The sequence below is a fragment of the Stegodyphus dumicola genome, chromosome X1 (genome assembly GCF_044657685.1).
Source record: "Stegodyphus dumicola isolate Sdum_Otavi_A_Nest chromosome X1, ASM4465768v1".
NCBI lineage: Eukaryota > Metazoa > Arthropoda > Arachnida > Araneae > Eresidae > Stegodyphus > Stegodyphus dumicola.
This window is the reverse complement of record NC_140780.1, coordinates 78,534,970-78,558,626: the sequence shown is the minus strand read 5'-3', so window position 1 is coordinate 78,558,626 and position 23,657 is coordinate 78,534,970. Positions and strand designations below refer to the sequence as shown.

The 23,657-nt window shown below is 32.8% G+C and overlaps 1 protein-coding gene across 3 annotated transcripts in view; it reads left to right on the top strand.

The window, feature by feature from the left end:
* The window catches only part of LOC118185674 (constitutive coactivator of PPAR-gamma-like protein 1 homolog), a 354,891-nt gene that overhangs the window by 204,912 nt on the left and 126,322 nt on the right, over positions 1–23,657 (top strand). For all 3 annotated transcript variants that reach the window (XM_085807957.1, XM_085807956.1, XM_085807955.1), the window contains exon 7: positions 3,607–3,701. In XM_085807957.1, coding sequence (XP_085664083.1) covers positions 3,607–3,701 — 95 coding nt within the window. The remainder of the gene's footprint in view (positions 1–3,606; positions 3,702–23,657) is intronic.

The following is a 23,657-nucleotide window of genomic DNA, read 5'->3' as shown; positions in this document are numbered from 1 at the left end:
GTTAATTAAAGATCTTAAAGGCACATTATATAAATGTCTATTGTTTTCAGCATGCTGATATGAATCTTGAAAAATTGAAAATATTTCCTTCCCAATAGTTCAATATAGAGTACATTGCAATTAAATGGGTTTTTTTATATAGTTTTCGATATGAATTCAAATTATTATAAATTTATATAGACATGTACACATTCAGTAGCAGTACTTTCTAAGCCACAAACAAAAAGAAAAGGTTTGGTTTGCTCTATGTAATTACACCAAACAATTTGCAGGCTATCTGCCTAAGGGTAAGGATACCTTCATTTCTAAGGGAAACTGGCTTGTATATATATTTTACCTGGAAAAACCAGGAAAATGCCCATACAGCTAGCCTGTTTCCGGGATTCGAATCCAGGACCAAACTGGCAGTGTTTGGTAACTTTTGCTGCTCAACTGCTGGTGGGAAAGAACAAGGTGCTTGTAAATTGAACACAAATTTAACGAATCAGTCTAGCCTCCTGTAGCTCTGTAACAATATAAAACAATGCTGTTAAGATTGTTTCAGGATTATTTATATAATTACTGTTGCATTTTTATTAAATTTTTGTTATTTAATTGAACTTGTTTGTTTGTTTGTTTCACTTTCACTTGTTTCTTTAATCTTTGAAAAAGAGATGTTAAATTGAGAATAAAAAAGTAAATATTTAATGCAAGAGAAAACATACTCTAGTTTTACATAGGTAATGATGTATTTTAAATACCGCAGCAAACACACATTAGGTATTCTGATATTAAACTGGTAGTTTTGCAACAAATGTAATTAGACTCTATTAGTAAATAATCAGTTCAATAAATAAAAATAAAAAATAGGGGATCTTTTCTAGTAAAAGATAACATATGCATAAAATTTTTTTTAAAAAAAGCTATATGTACCGATTTGAAACTTAACAGCGAGAAAATATCATCTCATTATAACTGTGATAAAATTTTTCTAAACATAAGAAATTCATCTTTTAGGCTATTGAATAGGGTAGAATTTTTCTCCTTTGGAGGAAAAGAGCACATGTGCTTTTAGAATAAAAAAAATCTGCATTATATTTTTAGTTACAATACTGCATTTATTGGTTAGAAGTTAGTTCAAGCAGGACAAAATTAAAGATAGATTGAATAAGTTTCAATATTTTTTACTCTATATTTAATTATAAATAATATACTGTTCAGCATAACCAAGTGTTCAGAATACTTAATTCAAATCCGAATTCTATTTTAAAATCTTTTGAAATCAATTTGAAACATCTCAAATAACAGAGATATGGAAATTTTTAACAGAAAACTATAAAAATATCAAAATCAAAACTAACATCTGATTCATAAAAAAGAATAACTCGTTATGATATGGTAGTACAGAAAATTTACTGACTGAAGCAAAAAATTCTATAAGCTTCATTAAAATTTCGCCACGGTTTATATCAAGCTGACACTCGAGAATAAAATACGATCTGTGTGTGTGTGTGTGTGTGTGTATCTAAGCATTTTACAAAATGAGAGACGCGAAGAACCTATTCTAATTTAATTTAACATATACATAGCAAGTATTATTACTAGTAATATGATTATTTTTCTAAGGGGAAGGGACGGAAAAATATCTTCAAATTAACCATTCTTAAAAAGTACTACAAGCCTTGCAGCATGAAAGCTGTAAATTAATTTTATAATTTGAGGAATAAAATACAATCATTAGTGAGCAGAATATTATAACGTTGATAATAACGCAATCCATCACATTAAAAACCTAACAATTTTTTCATCCGCTAGTAATCTTAGCCGTCTAGCTACTCCATAAATGTTTACATTTGGAACTACTAACATGGAACAACAGCGCCATCTAGTGAATGCGACATTTTAGGACCGTTTTTCTACTAGGCAGTTTCACCTCCTTCATTATACTCAATCTATCCCCCCTCCGCTCCTTCAAGTTACGCTCGACTGTCCGAATATTCGCCAATTTCCAAGTATGCGGGTTAGTTAAGCTTTTACTGTTAAAGATGACTGCATGACGCAAATTTCTGTCTTCTGATTTTAGAAATGTTCCTCTTTTTTACTTAAAATTACTTTGCTGGCAATATCTGTTAAGAGAAAACTTGTATACAATGAAAATTTAGAAAATGTTCAGAATTTAGATTTAAATTATTTAAATATCAATATGAGTGGAAAAATAAATTTTATTTATTATTACGTTCCAAGCGAATACAATAAATATGCCTTATTATTATTTATTTTCTATATTTTGAACTGAAATTTCATCATTAAATCTTGTAATGTAGTTTAGTTCTTCATATTTTTTTCCCTCTCATTGTAAACTAGTTCTGTAAATTGAACTATTATTTAAAATTAAAAAAAAAAAAAAGTAATTATTTTCCATGGTTGAGGTAATGCTTATTCTCTCTTAATAAGTACTTCATTTCTCATATTTTAAATTACAAGTCTAATTTTTAGGGTTATGCAGTTGTGTATGATGTAATTAGTCAGATGCTTATTTTTTTTCTTAAAATGTGCTTCAAAAGTGCTTATGGGTGCTTATTTTTTTAACTAAAATGTGGCTATGAACCCTGCTCATGGGTTTGAAAAGTCATTTGTTTAAGTTAAACATTACTTAGAACAGTAAAACCTGAGCTGTAAAGTTTGAAGTCTCGATAATGTTCTAAGCCTTTATGCTGAAGTGCAACATCACATCCAAATGTAGAGGTTTTATTCTCCCAACCTAGCTTCTTTGCTTCAACCAAATGATTAAGGGATTATAAAAACATTCAAAGCCTATTAGGTATGTTTACGTCTCTACACATAAAGCACTAAATGAAGAAAACTGCATTATAAAAATGATTAAACTCACCTCGCAAAGTATTGCCAACAAATTTAAGAGATTCCCATGAATTGACAGTAAACTCGGAGGAATTGTATATATTCTGAAAGCAGTTAACAGCAAAGGACTTTTCAGATATGGAGGAAGGAGAAGTGAAAGAATCGAGAAATTATAAGTGAAGCGTTGAATGACAATGAATATAGTAATAGTAAAGAAGATTAAGTGCCTTTAAATTAAAAAAAAAAAAATTAAAGAAGTGCTTAAAAAGGCACACATATTGTCTGATTTTTGATGGAATTTGAGGTAAATGAAGAAAAAAAGAGAGCAGTGTATAAGAGGCACTGGAAAACTCTATGTTTATTACTCTGGAATGGGTCAGTCATCATCCCAAGCAAGTCACACAGTTGTCATGTGCCAACTTTTTAAGCAGTCATAAAAATTCTTTCAATTAAAATTTGTTTGATTTTCAATTTTTAATTATATCAGCATTTAAGTTTACTAATGTTATATGTACTTTTTTGTCTAAATTATGCTTAACACATGTTTTCCTTAGAAGGTTTACTTTTCAGAATGCGCTGCACACGTTCGCATTCTGAAAGGATGTAAATGTAATGATGTAAACTCTCTGTTCGGGAAGGATTTACTGTATCATAATTTTTGAAAAGTTGAATATCTGTGTCATCTTTGAAAAGTTGAATATTTAAAGTAATTTCCTTTTTCTGTGTATAAAGTAGAAATTTATCAAAAATATTTTCTTCCTTTTTTAGGTAGCAACATGATTAGTGATCATAAAGATAATTCTTTTAGACTAGAAACCCTGGATGATACTGGCACAGAACCTGTAATGGAGTCTACACCATTGGTAAATGAAATTAAGAATATTATTGCACTTCTGAAGATATAAATATGTTAGCTGAAGAAATGTGTTGGAAATTTACTTAATGCTTTGGGCTACTGCTTTTCTGAATTCACTTGGGCAGCTTATAATATTCTTAATTGGGAAATGGCTTACACTGTGCAAAAGGGAGAACACATTGCAATCATATTTATTTGTTAGAAATTTCATAAAAAGATTGCTAATTTTTGTTTGCTTATTCCTGCACATTGATAAATGTGTGATTTTTAAATATTTAATGCTTACAAGCATCATAAAATTATCAGAAAGACCAGTCTATTCAAGGAGGTTAGAATAGATGGAGTATGCCATCTATTCTAACCTCCATTAAGTAACTAATTCATTTCATTGCGCGGGACATCCCTGTATGTCTCGTGCAATGAAAATAAAGCCATGATACATCACGATGTGTGACATCACGACTGATAATGGCAGCTTTCATGGGTGAGTCCTTGTACATGTTGATGCGACGCTTTAGGGTTGCAATTTTGGTTGGGGGCCAATCTTTAGCGGTTTTCGTTAAAACTTTAATTATTTAACATTTTAGAGAATCCTAAGTTTAGATTTTTCACACTTATGTAAAGATGTGTGGCTTCTTTCTTGTATTTTTTTAAAATGCTGAATTTCTCATATGATTCAAGATAAGTTTTGAAAACATTTTCACATATCATATTTCAGATTTGTATATTAGTTAAAAAGACTTTCTTTTTGACTTACTTCTGAATTTTCAGTTTTAACTTTTAAATACATACATAATGTTAGACAACTCAAAATGTAATTTCTGACAAGAGATTCTCGCTACTGTTCTTAATTTTGCATGAGGTTGTAATGGGTTTGAAATCGCACTTTCATATTTATTTAACTATTTTTCTTTTATAATTCAAGGTAGTTTTGTGTATTTTATTAAAATTATAAGCCTGTCATTACAGTACTTGTATGACAATTCTTAATTTCTTAGGTATGCTATTGCAGTACTGATGGAGTTAAACATATTACTTTTATTTACATTACGTGTTAAATTATTTGGAGGACATTAAAGCTGTGGCTACAAATGGGTATGGGACAAAACTTCAGTAATTTTTAAGTTTCTAAAGCTTTCCTAAATTAACAGTTACTTTTCTAAAATTGTAAATAAATTTTATATGATAAGTACATAAATACATTCTGATGCTTTAATATATCTAGCCGGTTCACATTTTAAACTTCTGAAAAAATTTATTAGCTTGTCTGCATATAATTCTTGGTTTTCATTTTTAATCTACTTCTTGTTTATTACTTTTAATATGCAGTTTGAAGTTTGCTCACATGGAATCGAATGTCTATTATTGCAACAATTTGGTTAAAAATGTTATTTTGTGTGCATATCCAGAAAAAGGCAACTAAAAAGCTTTATGATTTTAAATACTGATTTCAGATATACACCTTTAAATTTTAATGTTTTTGAAGAATGCTATAAAAACTATTTCAATGCTCTAATTGCCGTGGGAATCTATATTAAAATCAATCCTTATATAGATTTAGCAGTGTAAAAATTCCATATGAAAAATACTTTTTTTGTTTTAAAAAATGAATAAATACTCACATAAATAAATAATAAAAAGAATACCTTTCCACACAAAATTTACAGACACCATTTACCAATACATTTGCTATTGAGAGTTACTTTTTATAATACATAGAGAAACTGATAAATTTATATGAATTAAATGAGGGAAAAAACCTACATAGGCTGTTAATATCTTGCATATCTGATTATTTAATGATAATTTAGTTCTCTTCTGTTATCAGGATGGGAATAAAAAAATGTATTGAGTATATGTGTGTATGCATACATATGCACATACATACATACATACATGCATTCATATACACATATATCCATTTCTGAATCCGGTCCCAATAAGAGAAGAGTACTGATAATTCCATAACATACATAAAATTCAATCTATAGCACTGCAAGAACAATCTAAAATCACAGTTCTTATTAATGAATTTGCATAAATAAAAATGTAAAAATATTGCAGATCTACGTCTTCTGGTAACAAACATATGCAAAACACGTACGTATAGTGAAAATAAGGCAAAAATAGTAATTATTTCGCTCTTTTTCTCGAACGTAGTGCAAGTCATTCATTATATTCAAATTCTATTAAAACATAGTAAATAGATTTTTTTCAATTGTAAGTCAACAGCTTGATACAGAATGATATTATATTTTCCTACTTTACTGAATCCTTACATGAATTTATGCGGAAATGCCAGAATAAATGCAAAAAATAATATCATAAATGCTGAATAAATCTTAGTCAACACTGTTAAGATAGTATTTTTATTTTCAATACAAAAATATTAAGGTATATCATTTTAGTTCAGTTTTTTTTTTCTATTAAAGGAGCTAATGTAAGAGACCTATTTCATTTACATATATCTCATTAATATGTTAAAAGTGCAGCTTAAGTAAGTTTTATGTGCCTTGATTCAGAACCTGTTTTAAAGCAGTAAGTAAACAAATAAAAACACTGGTTCTATTACAGTCAAAAGTCGTTAATTCGGACACCCATAATCCAGACCTCAAAGCTACAAACTTTCTGCGAATGCGTTGGGTTGACGCATGCGTGTAAGACCTTTACGGCTGCGAATATGCGTGTGCACAAAATATGTTTACGAATGCATGTTTAATGTATAACGGACGGTATAAGCTAAGCTAAAATTATCTAATTCAGTTAATGTTGCAGATTGCGTTGTTCCTTAATCTTCGAATTGGATTCGGCTTATTGTTTTTTGTAGACTGTTAGAGCAATTTTATAAAAGTAAGCTTGAACTTTCGATTATGTCAAATAGAATTTTTGATATATATTTACTAATATGTAAAGGATCTACAAAGCGAAAGTATGTTTCGAAGTCCATTAAGCAAAAAGTGGAATTGCTGCGAAAAATGGATAAAGGCATATCCTTTGTTTATCTAAACATTAACGTTTGTTTATCTAAACTTTGTTTATCTTTAACGCCGCAGTGCGCAATGAATTGGAAGTTGATCTGTCAGCACTATCCTTATCTTCAGGGCAGATGTTTTTATTTTATTTGGAATATAATTCCTTACTAAATGTAGTATTTCATCTCGATGTACTCCGTCTTTGATAGGATTTAAATCAAATTCCTTGTCATTATAATTTGCTTCCGATAGCAAAGAAAGTGACAGAGGTTATTGAAAACGAAAAAATTTTGATTGACAAATTAGTCGGCATTCTCGAGACAGCAATTATAGGACTTGAACAGCGGAACTTTGTAACTGAACAAGAAATTATGTCTATTTATAGAATTAAAGATAATGTATTATCACATAAAAAACAAAGCAACTTAAACAACTTGCATTGAAAGAAATGTTTAATAAAGTAAGCAAATAAATATTAAGCTTTTACTTTGTATAATATTTCCATGTAAAATCTGAAATTTATAATAGGTGAAGGACTTGGTTACATTATTTCAACAATCAAGCACTATTTCTGAAAAGGAGGACTTAAACGAGACATATAAGATATTAAAACATACATTACCATATTATTATATTACTCAAAATTATTATTTTCAAATATCGTTCTTTTCCTTGCTCAATGATTATTCCTGTCTATTTTATTCAAAATTTAAAATTAAGCAAAAAAGCAACTTAGTTTAATTCTGATTTTGAGTAAAACTCTGTGAACTTCGAAGGCAATCAAATACAGGCTTCTCTTTTTAGGAGCAAATTTGAAGAAAAGAGACCTGTGTCTTATTGTCCTCAATCAGTAATTTTATTCAAAAACTACATCAAACTGAAGTTGCTTTTATGTGTCATTTTAATTATATAATTATAATAAAATATGTATTCAGTTATATATATAACAAAATTTAAACCAACATTATGAATTATTATCTATTAAAAATTTTAATTTTTAATCTTTCATATAATGTCTTAATTTCAGTAACAAATTAATCCATTTGTAATATAAAATATATGTTTTTAAGAAAACCGTATAAAAAAAAAAAAAAAAAAAGTTTAAAAATTGGATATCATTGAATGATGCTTTAGTAAGCCAATGCCTTTTAGATGCTGTGGGGTCAACAGTTGCTTTGGATTAGGCACATTAAACAGGGCTTTAGTTTTTTATCATGTATTGTGCTTTATACCTATGCAGTGTTTTCACACAATCCATATGGAATTGATTATTTCTTTAGCAACTGAATCATTCTTCCAGTCTCTGAGGCATTTAATTGCATGTTGTTGGATGCCCCTCCACCATATATTCTGATAAAGAGAGAAATTTTGTGGGCACAGAGAGAGAGAGAGAGTCGTGCAAACTATCGATTGGGATTGTCTCTGCTCAAGATCTGCTGAAATGAAAATACAGTGGAAGTATAATCTTCTATATGCAACTTGGTGGGGCAGATTGGTGGGACCGTTTAACTCAAATTGTAAAACAAATATTAAGAAAAATTGTGGGTTGTGCTTCTTGATTACGTGGAATTTCTCACAGTTTTGTATTATAATTCCTCAATATTAATTTTGCTTTCAAGCAATGAGACTGAAGCATTAAATATTTCTTTTTGTTCTATAATTCTGATTTGCTTTCATATAAGTTTTAGCTTTTGAGTGGGTGGCAGAAATGTGGAAACCAGAGTGAATTTATCTTTGTCACATATGTGTACAATGGATATGCTACGTCTATGTATTCTTTTCTATTTTGAAAATAGTTGCATTAAAAAATTTGTAGAACAAGAAATGGTGTAAAAAATGAATGTTGTTTTTTTAAAAGTCTCGTCTCAGCTTTATGGACCCGATAATATTTTCTTAAGCTACATCTACAATACAGTATGTAGAGCGATGAAGTTGATTACTTGGAGACACTTTAAATAGAGTGATCTGGATAGTAATTGAATTTAACTCAAGAAAAATCCAGGGAAACTAACCTTTCAGAAAAGTTTTAAGGTCATAATTTGCAGGAATAAAATAAAGAATTTCCATTTTATTTATAGAAAACTATTAAAATATTGTGTGAACATAAATTATTTAATTTAAAAAAAAATCTTGTTAGATTTTTTAATTGTTAAGAAAAACTTGCAATGTTTACCTTAACAGCTGAATGTCCAATCTTGAAATTTTCTCTGGTTTTGGTAGGGGATATGCATGTGTTTTGCTTATAAGATGGACATGCTGGAAATATTATTGCAATGGATAATCATTATAATAACTATACCATAACGATGGACTGGTACACAAAGGCTACACATAACACTTTTTTTTTTTTTGTTGGATGCTAGAATACATGAGCATCGGCATAGTAAAAAAATTATTAAAATATTTTTTCATTGATCAATTATATCAAATACGATTTCATAATCATTAAAAAAATTACATCTGGAGTTAGGCAAAGAAGTTTCTTAAAATTACATATATTTTAGCAGGTATTGAAATCAATGTCAAAAATATTTCTTTAAGCAAAACACACAGAAAATTTAGAGACTTAACCATTCAGATAAACACTGCAAGTTTTTCTAAAAAATGTAAAGATATAACAAGATGTTCCTTAAAAATAACAGACAAGATGCAAATTTTAATAAATCAGGGCTTTTTATTATTTATTTATGGTGGCTTTTATCACTTTTATGAGTCATTGTGTTTGTCAAAGCGTGAAACAAGAAAAGTCAGTGATATCCTCACCCTGATTTGAAATCTTGACCTTCCGATCACCAGTTGGGTGTGCTTTCCAACTACACCACGAATGCGTGATGTAAGGAAGGAGAAATTCCTTACACTTTTCCCCACTTAGAGTACTAGGGGAGGAGGGGAACCAGTTATCAAATCATGGTGGAGTCAATTTATCATCCATCATATCCATATCGTTCATGTGCTACTTGTAGAGAGTCTGTGAGATTTTATTCCAAAGGAGGAAGTAAGAAAAATATGCAACTTTCTCACTGGGATTCGAACTCTGTACCATCCAATGCTAGTTGGATCTGCTTTCCAATTATGCAGTAAAAGCATGCTCTAAGCAGGGAAGAACATTAACCAATCACAGTGTTACCTTAATACCAAAATTATAAATGATTGAAAGAAGGAAATTAGGGACTTAGAGGAGTTAAATGGACAGGGAGGGAAAAACTTCAGCAAATATGCCTTTTATATAAAAGTTATATACTGAAAGAATTTTGTTTATGAAATTTCTGGTATTAATGTATGGTTTAATGTTAGGCAGTATACTTTTTATGTTAAAGAAGGGCTCATATTTATCTATTTGTTGAAGTTTTTAAAGAATTCATGTTTGTGAGCTAAGTAAATTAGGGTGTTCTGTTAACATCTTTTTTTTTTTTTTTTTTCTTGCATACTTATCCATTCTATCTGTCTGTTAGTTTGTAACTTAACCAGTCGTTTATTCATTTCTTAAAGATGGTAAATATTAACAATTACGATAAAGAAACTTTAGACTTGTGCAAATTTCATATGAAATTCAAAATAAAGTTATATGTAAAATTATTGATCTAGGGCTTCTCTGCTTAACCCTATATTTTGAAAGTTTCCTTTTACTTCTGTGTTTTATATAACATGCTCCTTTTTAGTATGGATTTATTTATTTATCTCCAGTATATCCCTGATAAAAGGCAAATCTTGTAAAAATCTGATCTTCTAAAGCAGCAAAGCAGGATTAAAAAGCAACTGATGCCCCAGGAATGAAGCTCAATTTTTCACACTTTGTTGGCCTAGAAATAGAGAAACAAAAGATAGGGCCGGACACTTCATAAGTTTCTCACAAAAGCATTCTATTATGTGTTTTGGACCTTGGCACCGTGTAACAGAGTTGCAACTCTTCTGATTATGCAGGAGACTCTCGATTTCCAACCATACTCTCGCCTATCCGATTTGCAACGTATTTCTCCCAACTTTCTCTTATTCTTAACATTTCTCACATCTTTTATGCAGCTTAGTTTAATTCATTTAATTTAAGCTGTTATTTGAATTCAAAAAATAATTTTGGCATCTGAAAGCAGTTGGTTTTTCTCTAGATACATATAAGAGAGAACAAAAGCAATTTCATCAGTGAGATATGGCACACTTCTGCTTTTTGGGTGAGAGACCAAAACATGTCTGATAATGTCATATTCCAGTTCTTCAATGAGAATCAAGTGCCACTGTGGGTCATCTGGTATATATCTGGTTGTAACGAAAGTTTTCCAACAAAACACCATTCTTAACACGTTCCCTGCTACGCCCCATGCTAAACTTTCCATTCAAGCCATTTAGTATAATCAAAAGTCGTTAATTCGGACACCCATAATCCGAAATGATCTATAATCCGGACCTCAAAGCTAAAAACTTTCTGCGCATGCGCCGCGTTGACACATGCGCATAGGCGTTTACGCGTGCGCGTAAGACCTTTTACCACTGCGCATATGTGTGTGCGCAATCACAGAATACGTTTTCGCGTGCGCGTTTTATGTATAATGGACGATATAATCTAAAATTATCTAATTATCTATTTCAGTTAATGTTGATGATTGCGTTGTGTTGGCAGTGGTGATAAAGGCAAAGCATGTTTTGCTTCCCTTAAAATAAAGCTAAGACTAAACTAAATAAAATCCTTGCCTTATTCCGTAAATAAAATAAAAGAGCTAACACTTTAGCATTTACATTTAAAATCACTTAGTGAAAGCAAAGTAGCATTATGCTAACTCATAATAACACAAGAGAACAAGAACACCAAAAAAAAAAAAAAAAAAAAAAAAAAAAACTTTTTGGCGATACCGGCGTACATATATATTATATTCCGCCAACCCGCCGATCTTGACGTCATCGGCCAATCAGCGGCAACCACGTTAGCTTACCGCCGATCGACCTCCGATCAAAATTTGCATGTGGAAAATTAAAGCCAACAAATGGCCCTCTTTTCCCCATGCAAAGACAAAAACAAAACTTTCACAGAAGTTCATAGTTCAGTTCTATTATACAAAAATACTTATTGTCTTTAAACACTGAAAACATCTAAACAAAACTTTCTTAAATTAACAGCAGTCACTGCTTTTGTAAATAAGTCGGCAGTATTTAATTTACTGGTGATAAATTCAAGGTCAAACACTCCATCATTTACTAGTCTTCTAACAAAGTGATATTTTACGTCTATGTGCTTAGTTCGGCGATTTTCTATTGGCGATCTAGAAAAATCAATGGCAGACTTGTTATCACAAAATAGTTTACACTCTCTTAAATTAAACTTTAAAATTTCATCTTGTAAGACATTTTTCGTCCACATTAATTCCTTCGCTGCTTCAGATAAGGCGATGTACTCCGCTTTCATGGTTGATAAACTTACACATTTTTGTTTAACAGTTTTCCAGATTACCGGTACTTCATCTAAATATAATATAAATCCTCCCATGGATACGCGGTCATCTCTATTACTTGCATAATCAGCATCTGAATAACAATGTAAATTTAGATGTTTAATCTTTGATAAGTTTAACTTATATAATTTAGTACTATTGAGATAACCAAGCAATTTCAACAATGCTTTCCAATGCCTAATTCCAGGATTCTCCTGAAATTGTGATAAGATATTCACTGCATATGTAATATCAGGCCTTGTCCTGTTAGCTACAAAAACTAAACATCCTAACAGATTTCTAAAGGGTAATGTATGCATTTCCGTAATTTCTGCACTTGTAGATGGACAATCTAATTTTGTAAGAATAGTGCCCTTAGCTATGGGAAGTGAAGTTATTGGTATCTGGAAATGTTTAAATTTTTCAAAAATTTCTTTGATATATTTTTGCTGATGTATAAAAAACCCATTTTCATTCTCTAAGAACTCAATTCCAAGTAACGTTTTAGTTTTGCCTAATACTTTAAGATCAAAAAACTTACTCAGCTGTGAAATTACTTTATCTATACTATATTGATCTTTACTAAAAATCACCATATCATCTACATATAACAAGATAATTACATTTGAACCCTTATAAACACAATTACACCATTGTATTTTCTTAAAATGTAGATTTTCTAAAGTACTTTCAAATTCACAAAACCATTCACGGCCGCTTTGATGTAGACCGTAAATTGCCTTGTGTAATAAACACACTTTATTTTTCTCTTCGATAAATCCCTCTGGTTGGGTCATATATATTTTCTCATTTAGGTTTGCATATAAATATGCGTTCTTTACATCTAACTGACAATTAGTCCATCCATATAAACATACCAGTATAGTGAAAAATATCCTTATGATTGAAAAATTTACTACAGGACTGTAAACGTCATCAAAATCTTCACCCCTTTTCTGCCTGAATCCCTGTGCTACTAAGCGTGCTTTGTATCTAACCACTTGATTCTTTTCATTTCTTTTTAGCGTATAGACCCATTTGTTTCCTATTATAGTTTTATTTTCTGGCTTTTCGACTAATTCCTAAACCTTTCTTTTCTTTATTGTGTCGATTTCTTCTTTCATTGCCTTATCCCATTCTTCGGCAATTACTGATTCTCGTGCTTCTTTAAAATTTTGTGGAATAACTATTTCTACGGAATTTGCCTCTTCAGACACAGAGCAAGTCTCCTGTTCCACGAAATTAACTTTCCCCGAGTATTCGTTTTTTCCACTAAAATCGAACTTATCTTTTTCATATTTAATATTTCTTGCCTCACAATACTTTTCAATATCATTATAGGATCTAAAACGGGTGTCTGTTCCCTGTACATAATAATATATGTCTGTACGTGTTCCATCTGGCCTTTTAACTGCTTTTCTTTGCCAGTTTAAGTCTGATACTTTTTTCGGAGTAGATTTGTCATCTGACAACTTTATTTCTTCTTTAGAAATTTCCTGTTCTTCATCTGATTCTACTAATAGCTCAGATTCCTCTAGTCTTTTAAATTTAGGTTTAGATTTCTGTTCCAGGATGCCATTTGCTGCATACAGTTTTTCATCGAACTTCACATTACAGGTTTCTGTTAATTTGCGTTCTTCTGGCAGCCATATTCTATAACCTCTAGTTTCCTTCGCATATCCTACCATGATTCCTTCTTTGCACCTCATTTCTAATTTATTCCTAATCTGTTTTGGCACGCCAACATAGGCTTTACAACCAAATACTTTAAAATAAACAACACTGGGTTTTCTATTTAGGAACTTTTCATAAGGGGTTCGGTTGCTTTTATGACATACTCTGTTCCACGTATGTACGAAACAGCCAAGAGCTTCTGCCCACCATTCTTTACCCATTTTACTGTCATTAAGCATAGCTTTAACTGCATCTAATGCCGTTCGGCACAAACGTCTAAATAAACCAACTGCAATGGTTTATCAGATCTCTTCGGAACAGATTTAAAAGTTATTCTACTAGATTTAGCAATAATACACGATTTACACCTCTGTATTGGTTTTTCAATTTCTGGTAACCCTTTCACACTTTGATTCTTACTAGTTTTCTCAATATAATCAAAAGTTATGTGGCTAAACCTCCGATGCCATAGCATTGCATCGTCTATTTTATTTAACTTTCCAATTTCTGTACCGTAACCAGCTTCCCTTTTACCTGTTGCATATCTAAATGGTTTTACGTGATAAAGTCCGTCATATCGTTTAGCGTAGCATAATCTATCCCAATTATTAAAGTATATCCACATCTTCCCTTTTGAAATCACAAAATGAGCACCAGCCTTTTCTAGCCTTGCTCCCGATAATAAATTTCTTCTTAGATTTGGATTATATAACACATTATCTAACTCAATCCAATTTATTCGATTGCCTACTTTTACTGCAAATTTGACAGTACCCTTTCCTAGTACTTTACTTTCACAATTTCCTACAGCTAAAGACATACGTATATCATTTATTTCTTCGAAATTTGTCATTAAATTTCTATTATTACAGAAATGAGTTGTAGCTGCAGTATCTACGACCCAATTAAATTTATCTGCGTTACCTCCTTTATCTGTAGTTGTTACATAATTTTCTACTAACATTAATTCTTTATCTTTAAACTGTCCATTTTTATCGTCTATTTTAAACTTCTGATTTTTACTTACATTTTCTTTACATTGAGCAATTAAGTGCCCAAATTTATGACATCTGAAACAAGGTCCTATTCTCATATTCCCCATTTTTTTCTTAGATTTAGTTTTGTTTCCAACTTTATCTTTCCCTGAGTTTAAACTAATAGTATTAAACACGCTTACCTTGCTGTCTTCTAAATCGGCAATTACCTGGCGAAGTCGGCTTTCTTCCCTTACCAGCTCTTCAGCAATTCTTTCCAGCGTAAAATCTTCGTCCTTCCACCTATATATCAACTGTACAATGCCGGAGTATTCTTGGGGTAATCTCCTTATTGCCTGAAATCCTTTAAAAAGATCTGCTAAGTTGTGACCAGCTTCAGCCAACTTCTTTGCAGTCATTCTTATTCTTGCGATGAATAATCCTATTTCTTCATTTGGCTTATATCTAATACTAAAAAATTCATCCAGTAACTGAATTATCCTTGCTCTTGTTTTGGGTTCGAATTGCTTCTGTAGAACTTCCCACGCTTCTTTACCACTTGAACATTCTTGTATCAGCGGCCTGAACTCAGCTTTAATTCCGTAATATAATGTAGTGAAGGCTCTGTTCTCCCTCAGTGTGAACTCCTGCTTTTCACGCTTTGTTGCACTTTTATCTAATTCTTCTTCTTTGTCCTCTATGAAGCTCCAACAATTTCTATCCAGTAACAGCATTTTCATGTCGACTTTCCATTGATCCCAGTTGTCATGGTTTAACAACTCAAAACCTTCAGGTAGTAATGACATCTTCAATTAAGTGTGAGCACAATGACTTAAACAAACTTCTAAGACAGGTCAGCTTCTTTTCGTGGATAACGGCCCTCTTCACCTACATTCCTTCAAAGCTGAGTTGAACTGGATGACTGATTAGCTGTTGACGCTGGGCCCATAACCCTGTTGGCAGTGGTGATAAAGGCAAAGCATGTTTTGCTTCCCTTAAAATAAAGCTAAGACTTAACTAAATAAAATCCTTGCTTTATTCCGTAAATAAAATAAAAGAGCTAACACTTTAGCCTTTACATTTAAAATCACTTAATGAAAGCAAAGTAGCATTATGCTAACTCATAATAACACAAGAGAACAAGAACACCAAAAAAAAAAAAAAAAAAAAACTTTTTGGCGATACCGGCGTACATATATATTATATTCCGCCAACCCGCCGATCTTGACGTCATCGGCCAATCAGCGGCAACCACGTTAGCTTACCGCCGATCGACCTCCGATCAAAATTTGCATGTGGAAAACTAAAGCCAACACGTTGTTCCTTAATCTTCGAATTGGATCCGGTTTATTATTTTTTGCAGACTGTAAGAGCAATTTTATAAAAGTAAACTTGAACTTTCGATTATGTCAAATAGAATTTCCGATTCTGGAGCTCCCAAAGGATCATACAAAACGAAAGTGTGTTTCGATGTCCATCAAACAAAAAGTGGAATTGCTGCAAAAAATGGATAAAGACATGAAGAATGTGACAGAGAGGTTAGTGAAAACGAAAAACTTTCGATTGACAAGTTAGTCGGTATTCTCGGCACAACAATTAACGGGACTTGAACAGCGGAACTTTGTAACTGAACAAGAAATTGTGTCTGTGTATAGAATTAAAGAGAAACTATTATCACATAAAACGAAGCAACTTAAAACAACTTACATTGAAAGAAATGTTTAATAAAGTAAGCAAATAAATATTAAGCTTTTTTTTTTTTGTAAATTTTGATACCCTTTAGATTATAATTGTTCTTTATTTCTTAAATTAATGTTTCATATTTTTAATTTTAGAATTTCTGCATGCCATCTTACGAGATTTAAACTGATGATCTATAATCCGGATTAACAACTTTTAACGTATTATCATTGTAAAATAAAGAATTTTTAAAAAATTCATTATGCAATCAATTATGGGCATCTTAATACTACTGCTGATGCCCTCATTTAATCGTGGGGCGTCCACGCGGCGTGATGAGCAATTTTTTTCCTCCATAACTTTTTCAACTGCATTCCTCGTATTTCGATCAGTCATTTATTCGCGTGTCGTTGATACACTACTTACTGCTTCACTGAAGCTGGGATTGATTTATAGTTCAGTGTGTTAGACGAAGGAAATACGGTACGTACATATTATTTCAGTGTTATAAATTCGGATATTTTGCATTTAAAAATAATTGCAATTTTTCCCACCTTTTCTTCTTCAGACCTTTTGGCATCACACAGCAACAGTTTTTCTAGTGATCATTCTGACGACGAGGAAGGCCACTTTAATTCGATAAAAAGACGCTGTAAAATTTGTTACGAAAGAAATGTTAAAAATTTGGCTTCCCAATCGGCAAGAAACTGTACTGTAAAAGTTGCGACATTCTGCGATAGTTGTCTGGATAAACCGCACTTATGTTTGCCATGTTTTAATAAAGTTCATCGCCTTTGTAATTGCACCCCTTTGTAATTGCATTCAAACTTGAATTTAACTAAAATGTTATATTTAAAACTGATATATGTATGATAAAAAAATTATATGTGAGGATGCAACTTGCTTGACGTAGTAATGTTCAGCCAGGTATTTGTTTAACTAATTCCTAGAAAAATAAATTTATTGGTTTGTTGTATTATACTTGTTAAACTATACAACCTTTCTTTGATAATTATGATTTTTGTACTATTTTAATTATTGTGAGGCATACGCCAGAAACAAAATAATACAAATGTAAAGCGTGGGGCGCGCGGCCTAAACGGTCTGGCCGGGAACGTGTTAATAAAATTAGACAAAATCATGAAAGCAGTACCTTTAGTGCAGGCAGTAATCACCACCCAAATCTGTGATGATTTTTTTTACGAACATTTTGGTAGTTTTTCAAAGTTTACATCCCAGAAACTTGTTGGCCATGTGTCCAAAAACAGATCTACTTCATTTCGGACGTCCTTTACAGAATACCAGCTATACCACAGTTTTTTTTTTTTTAAAGCCAAGCGTCATCAGTTTTGTTTGCTTCATTTCAGCTGCAACTGCATTTTTCATCTGATCTTTTTTCAGATTGAAATAGTATTTTGCAGTTTGGAATTTCCCTAAGTATGATTAAGCGGAATCCTATTTATTTTTGGTATTCCAAACAACAGAAAATTGGGCTTGAAAGGAAATTAAGACGTCAAATGTGGATTAAAAAAGGAATGTTGCAGATCTTTCAGTTAGGTTGATGACTATGTAGTGTTGCGCGCCTCCAACTTGCACACAACCAAGAGGTGACTGTGAAAACTGGATAAAAGACAGAGTCTTGTTAAGGGTTTAAGTCCCTTTTTATTCAACGTAATAAATTACAAGTGCGTGCTCTTGACGCTCACAGACTGCGCCAACTCGGCGGTCAAATAAAAATAATAACCTGAAAAGAAACTAAAGACAAGACTCTAACTACGAGGCTCTCTAAAAGTAACTAACTCACCGCGTTTTACAATACCGCTGCTAATTCAGCAAACTTGAAGATCACTTGAACGATTAACACTACTTCCAGGCAAGCACACAGGCCAAAACGCGGGGTTCTTCAATTTCTGGCCAACTACCTCCGCGCTCGTGAAGTAAGAATATCACACCTCGAACTCGTTTCTTTTCTATTTAAATCAGAATACTTCCGCTGATAATTTGAATCCTTGCGCGTTCTACTAAAATTTACATACTCTGGCATTGGCAGTTCCAGGGCAAAGTAAGGCTTGACAGGAAAGATAGTTTAAACTTAAAATAAATGTTAGTTAAAATAAATATAAACCCTAGATTTGCCGCTGCCAGAATTTGGAAAACTTGGATGCAGGTCCTACAAACGACCTGTTGTAAGTTTCTCTAATTCTTTACTAACTGTCGAGAACCTCGTTTACACAAAAAAAAATCTTTTGTAACAAATTGTATACTAAAATTCTGTTGATAGTTATAACTCTCTCTTCTTACAGCAACTTTTCCTGGACTTCATCAATCAATCTTGGTCTTTCCTTCCAGCATTTGGAAGGAATAAGTATCAGTATCTTTCTAAATACATTATAATTTACACTTTCTTGACACAATGAATTTTTGTTTTTACACGATTCGTTTTTCTTAGTTATTGCTTACTTCACATTCATTCAATTTTTCAAGCATTAATTTAACTTTACCCTGGATCTCCACCATGTGTGGTGTCAAACGGGAATATTCATGTTTTAGTCTTACAACACTTCCTCTAACCACCATGATTTGTTAGAATTCAACGACCAAATAGACACACCTTACTCGACATTCTACAACTCGATGAGCTACTTTAATATTCTTAAAAAATTCAAGTGTAGGTGGAGAATCCTACAAAACACATTCATTCTAACTTCCCCCTCATTCATCTTTAAACATGCAGGCTTTCGCTCTAAAGCATGACTTTATCTACAATTTAATACTTAAATTTTGAATTCATTGCTTTTGAGCATTTACTTTTAGCATCTAAAATTTTATGCTTCTAGACTAAATTCTACTTTTACATAACATTCAAGTATTTACGTACATTTACAAAATTTTAATACATATAATTTTTACAATTTACCATACAATGAATAAGAGAAAATAATTTTTTACTTTACTCATTCTTCGCCAAGCTGGCGGCACTGAAACTAAAATTCTTATTAATACAAGAATACGAAGTTATTTTTATCTTCGGCTAAATTTTGGCTTTAACATAACAGAATTAGTCTTTCAACCAACAGAAAATGCTTGTTTTTAGCTTTTACGCTTAAAGAAAATAATACTTTTGCCTTAGCTAAATAAAGTAAAACAAAACTAAGTCTCAACCGAGACATATTGACTTTCGTCAAAACATAGAACTTCGTACTTATGCATAACATTTCGGAACAAAAGAGAAAAAAATTTACAGAAGATTTTAACTTATCTTTGAGTTTTCGATGCTTGAAACTCCGTCGTCCGTTTTTGGCAAAATTGATCCCAAGTTAGAGGTTTCATGGATGTCAATCTTCTCCTTATTGATCTGAGTGTCGTCCACGTTGCTCTTTCTTTTGCGTCCTCTACATGCTGGCCTCTTGACGGAGTAATCGTCTGGTTGTTGGCCTTTCCGTTTCTGCCAGGGACGGCTGGTCTTGACGTCCTCCGGTCTGGAGTCCTTCTTGAATTTCTTCTGTTCCTCGTATTTTTGTGCCTCCTGCTGGCGTTTCAGTTTCCGGAACGGCGGCCTTGCTGGCACCTGACTCTGTGGCCGTGTGCGCGTTCTCCTTGATGTGTAATTTCTCCTGCCATCCTTTGTAGGTGGTGTTTTCGTCTTTACCACGGTTTCTTTACCCGGTTCATCTGTATTTTTGTTTTTCTTAAACGCCGGAGTTTGAAAATCATTTTTTCTTTTTGATACCGACGTCCGGGTTGTAGAAGTGCTAGGTGTCTCTTCAGTTCTCCGTTTCTTGGATGGTGGAATAGTTGTTGTAGTCTCTGGCCCTTCTATTTCGTTTAGACTTGAGTCCTGCAAGAAACTTTTAAGGATTTCAAAATCATTTGGATTATAGTATTTTTTCACCTGGTCGGGACTTGCTTTACAGATTTCCCCTCTCTCGTTCTTAAGATATAATACTACTCCTTTGATTTCCTGAATTACATAGGGACCTTCAAATTTTGGAGCTAGCTTTGCTGTAAAATTGTCTGGGGCACTTGATAAAGAAAATTTCCGCTTCAATACTTTATCCCAACTTTAAAATCTGCTTCACGGCGTTTTCTATCATAATATACTTTCTGCTTATTTCTTGCCGTATCCGAGCTTTTAAGCGCCTGATCAATAAGCTTTTGCACATCTTTGTGTTTAAACTCTTGCTCTCTTTGTTGCACAAAGAATAATTTATCTAAAGGCGTAATTAACTTTCTGCCTAAAAATAATTCTGCTGGGGTTTTTCCCGTAGTGTCGTGATTTGCCGTTCTTAAAGCATAAGCTAATTCATTTATGTAGCCATCCCAGTGCTTGTGATGTGTGCTCACGTAACTGCGAATTATTTTTACTATGTTTTTATTCACTGTTTCTGCCATGTTTGCCTGTGGTCTATACGGAACCATTTTGATATGGCGTATGCCAAGTCCATTGCATATGTTTTCAAATATTTGACTAATGAATTGTTTTCCGTTATCGCTAATGACTTTTTTCGGTGCACCGTATTTTAAAATGTATCTGTGTAAGAATGCATCTCCGACTGTTTTGGCTGACGCGCGTTTAAGTGGAACAATTTCTGTCCATTTTGAAAAATGATCTACTATTACTAAAAGAAAACGATTTTTATTTAACTCGCTCTGGGGGAAGGGACCAAGAAGATCTATGCCTAAAATTTCATTCGGAAATGTAGCGCGAATGCTATTTAAGTACCCGGCCGGGCTGTAATTAATATTATTTATTAACTGACATTGATTGCAGGACCTGACATACGCCATTACTATTTTGTATAATTGCGGAAAATATACCGCCTCGCGTACCCTTTTTAAAGTCTTTCTGACCCCTAAATGGCCCGCTGTTTTCGCGTCGTGTAATTCCTTCAAAATGCTTAATCGAAGCGAGGCTGGGATGACTGGTTTGTACTCAAGATTTTCGTTTGTTGTTTTCGTATAAAATAATAAATTATCTATTATTTCATAGTTTTCTGCTCTATTTCTTATCGCATCGATATCTGTGTGTTCAAAGCTTTCGGGGTCTTTCAAATATGTATAGATATTTTTAAATTCAGGATCAGCTTTCAGTTCAGTGATAATCGTATCTCTAGAATCTAAAATTTTTGAAGTCAACACAGCGCATTTAAGTTCATTTCCTTTATCGTCCAGTTTTATACGAGAAAGTGCGTCAGCTACATTGTTTTCCTACATTGTTTATATTTTATTCTGATATTATATTCTTGGAGTTTTAAAGCCCATCTTATTAACCTGGGCGTTAGGTTTTTCCCCGAGTAAAGTCTACCAACAGCCGCATGATCCGAAAAGACTGTTACTGGCGCTTTGCCAAAATAAACTCGAAATTTGTGTACAGCCATTAATACAGCTAATGTTTCTCTCTCTGTAGCTGTATAATTCCTTTGTGTCTGATTCAACGTTTTACTAAAAAATGCCAGAAAATGGCTATTTTGCATAAGAACCGCACCCACCGCATAGTCCGACGCATCTGCTGCAATTTCCAGGTTTTCGTCCCCCTCCGGGAATTTTAAAATAGGGGCATTGATGAGCGCTTCTTTTAATCTTTCAAATTCTGTATTTTCTTCCGCTGTCCACGTAAATTTACTTCTCTTTCTTTTGATTACTAAGAGTGGTTCAACAATATTAGCGAAATCTTTTATGAAAGACCGATATTAAGAACATAACCCAAGGAAAGAAGAAAGTTTCTTGTCTATGTTGGGCGGTGGGAAATTCTTGATAGCTTTTATTTTTGAATCTTGCGTTTCTATACCCTTTTGCGAAATTTTATAACCGAGATATTTAAGTTCTTTAGTTGCGAACTTGCATTTTGAGCCGTTAATTGTAAGACCGGCCTCTTTTAATAATTTAAAAACTTGTTCTAGATCATTAATGTGTTGTTCCAACGTACTACTCGTTACAATTATATCATCTAGATAAATAAAAGTTGATTTTTCTAGGACAGGCTTTAGAACAATGTCCATAGCTCTCTGGAATGTTAATGATGCCCCACACAACCCAAAGGGCATGCGTAAAAATGCATAAGTGCCCGATTTTGTTATAAACGCGGTTTTATGTATGTCTTCGGGTCTCATAGCTATTTGATAGTAGTCAGACGTTAAGTCCAAAGTAGACATGTATCTTGTCGATTTGATCTGTCTAATGATCTCGTCTATAACCGGGAAAGGGTAAACTGGAAATTTAGTAATATTTCTGTAATCAATAGCAAACCTCCAAGCCCTTTTATCCGAAGGAGGAAACTCGTTCTTTTTCCTACATAGTACGACTGGACTCGCGTACTCACTATTTATGGGCGTTATTATTATTCTTTAACATCTCCTGAATATGTTCTTCGATGATTACGTCTTTTTGTTTGTCGTACCGATAAGGTTTAGTCCTACAAGGTTTTACGGCATTTAATTGAATCTTATTTAATTGAACTATTTGACAATTTCCTGGTTTTTCTGAAAACAAGTTAGAAAAATTACTCACCACTTGCTGTATTGCTTGCCTTTCATGGTCATTCAGATGGCTAAGGTCCACTTTCGGTGTCTCTACAGGTTCCACCACCCTCTGGTCCATCTCCAGCACCACGGAACCGTCTTGAAAATTCAATGTGGCCCTCGCGGCCCTTAAAAACTCCATACCTAAAATAAGAGGATTTTGCAGATTTTTCACTATAAAAATTAATACTTTGAGGCTTTCTTCTTTTACCTGTAAGTTTAATGATAATTTCCCGATGCAGTGACATGTTTTTCCTTGCGCCGCTATAATTTCCGTATTTTTGGTTTTAAATAATCGTACCCTATAAAAATTCTTTTTGAAGAAATTTTCACTCATAAAATTTCCTTCTGCTCTTGTATCGATGAGGGCTTCTACTGGTACATCGCCAACCAGGACTTGTATAATTGGTAGCTGTGAGTTTTTTACGATGACCGTATTTAAATGTCTATTTGAGGGTTTTTTTTAAAACTTCCGGGGTCTGGACCCTCCCTTTCACAGGCCCCTCTACTCGTTTAAAGCTTTCCTTTCAATCTGTGCCTTCTGGGTACGCGAATGTTTATTTTCGAATTTTCTTTTTGGGCCTTGACCTTCGAGTTTCGATGAGTTAGCTTGATAGCTCTTTCCCCCATAAGAGCGATTTCCATTTCTGGTTTCCTCATTTGAAGATTTCCTTCGGGTACTTTGAGAATACGTTGCCCCTCTGGCTTTTTCCGCTATTCCGCGATTT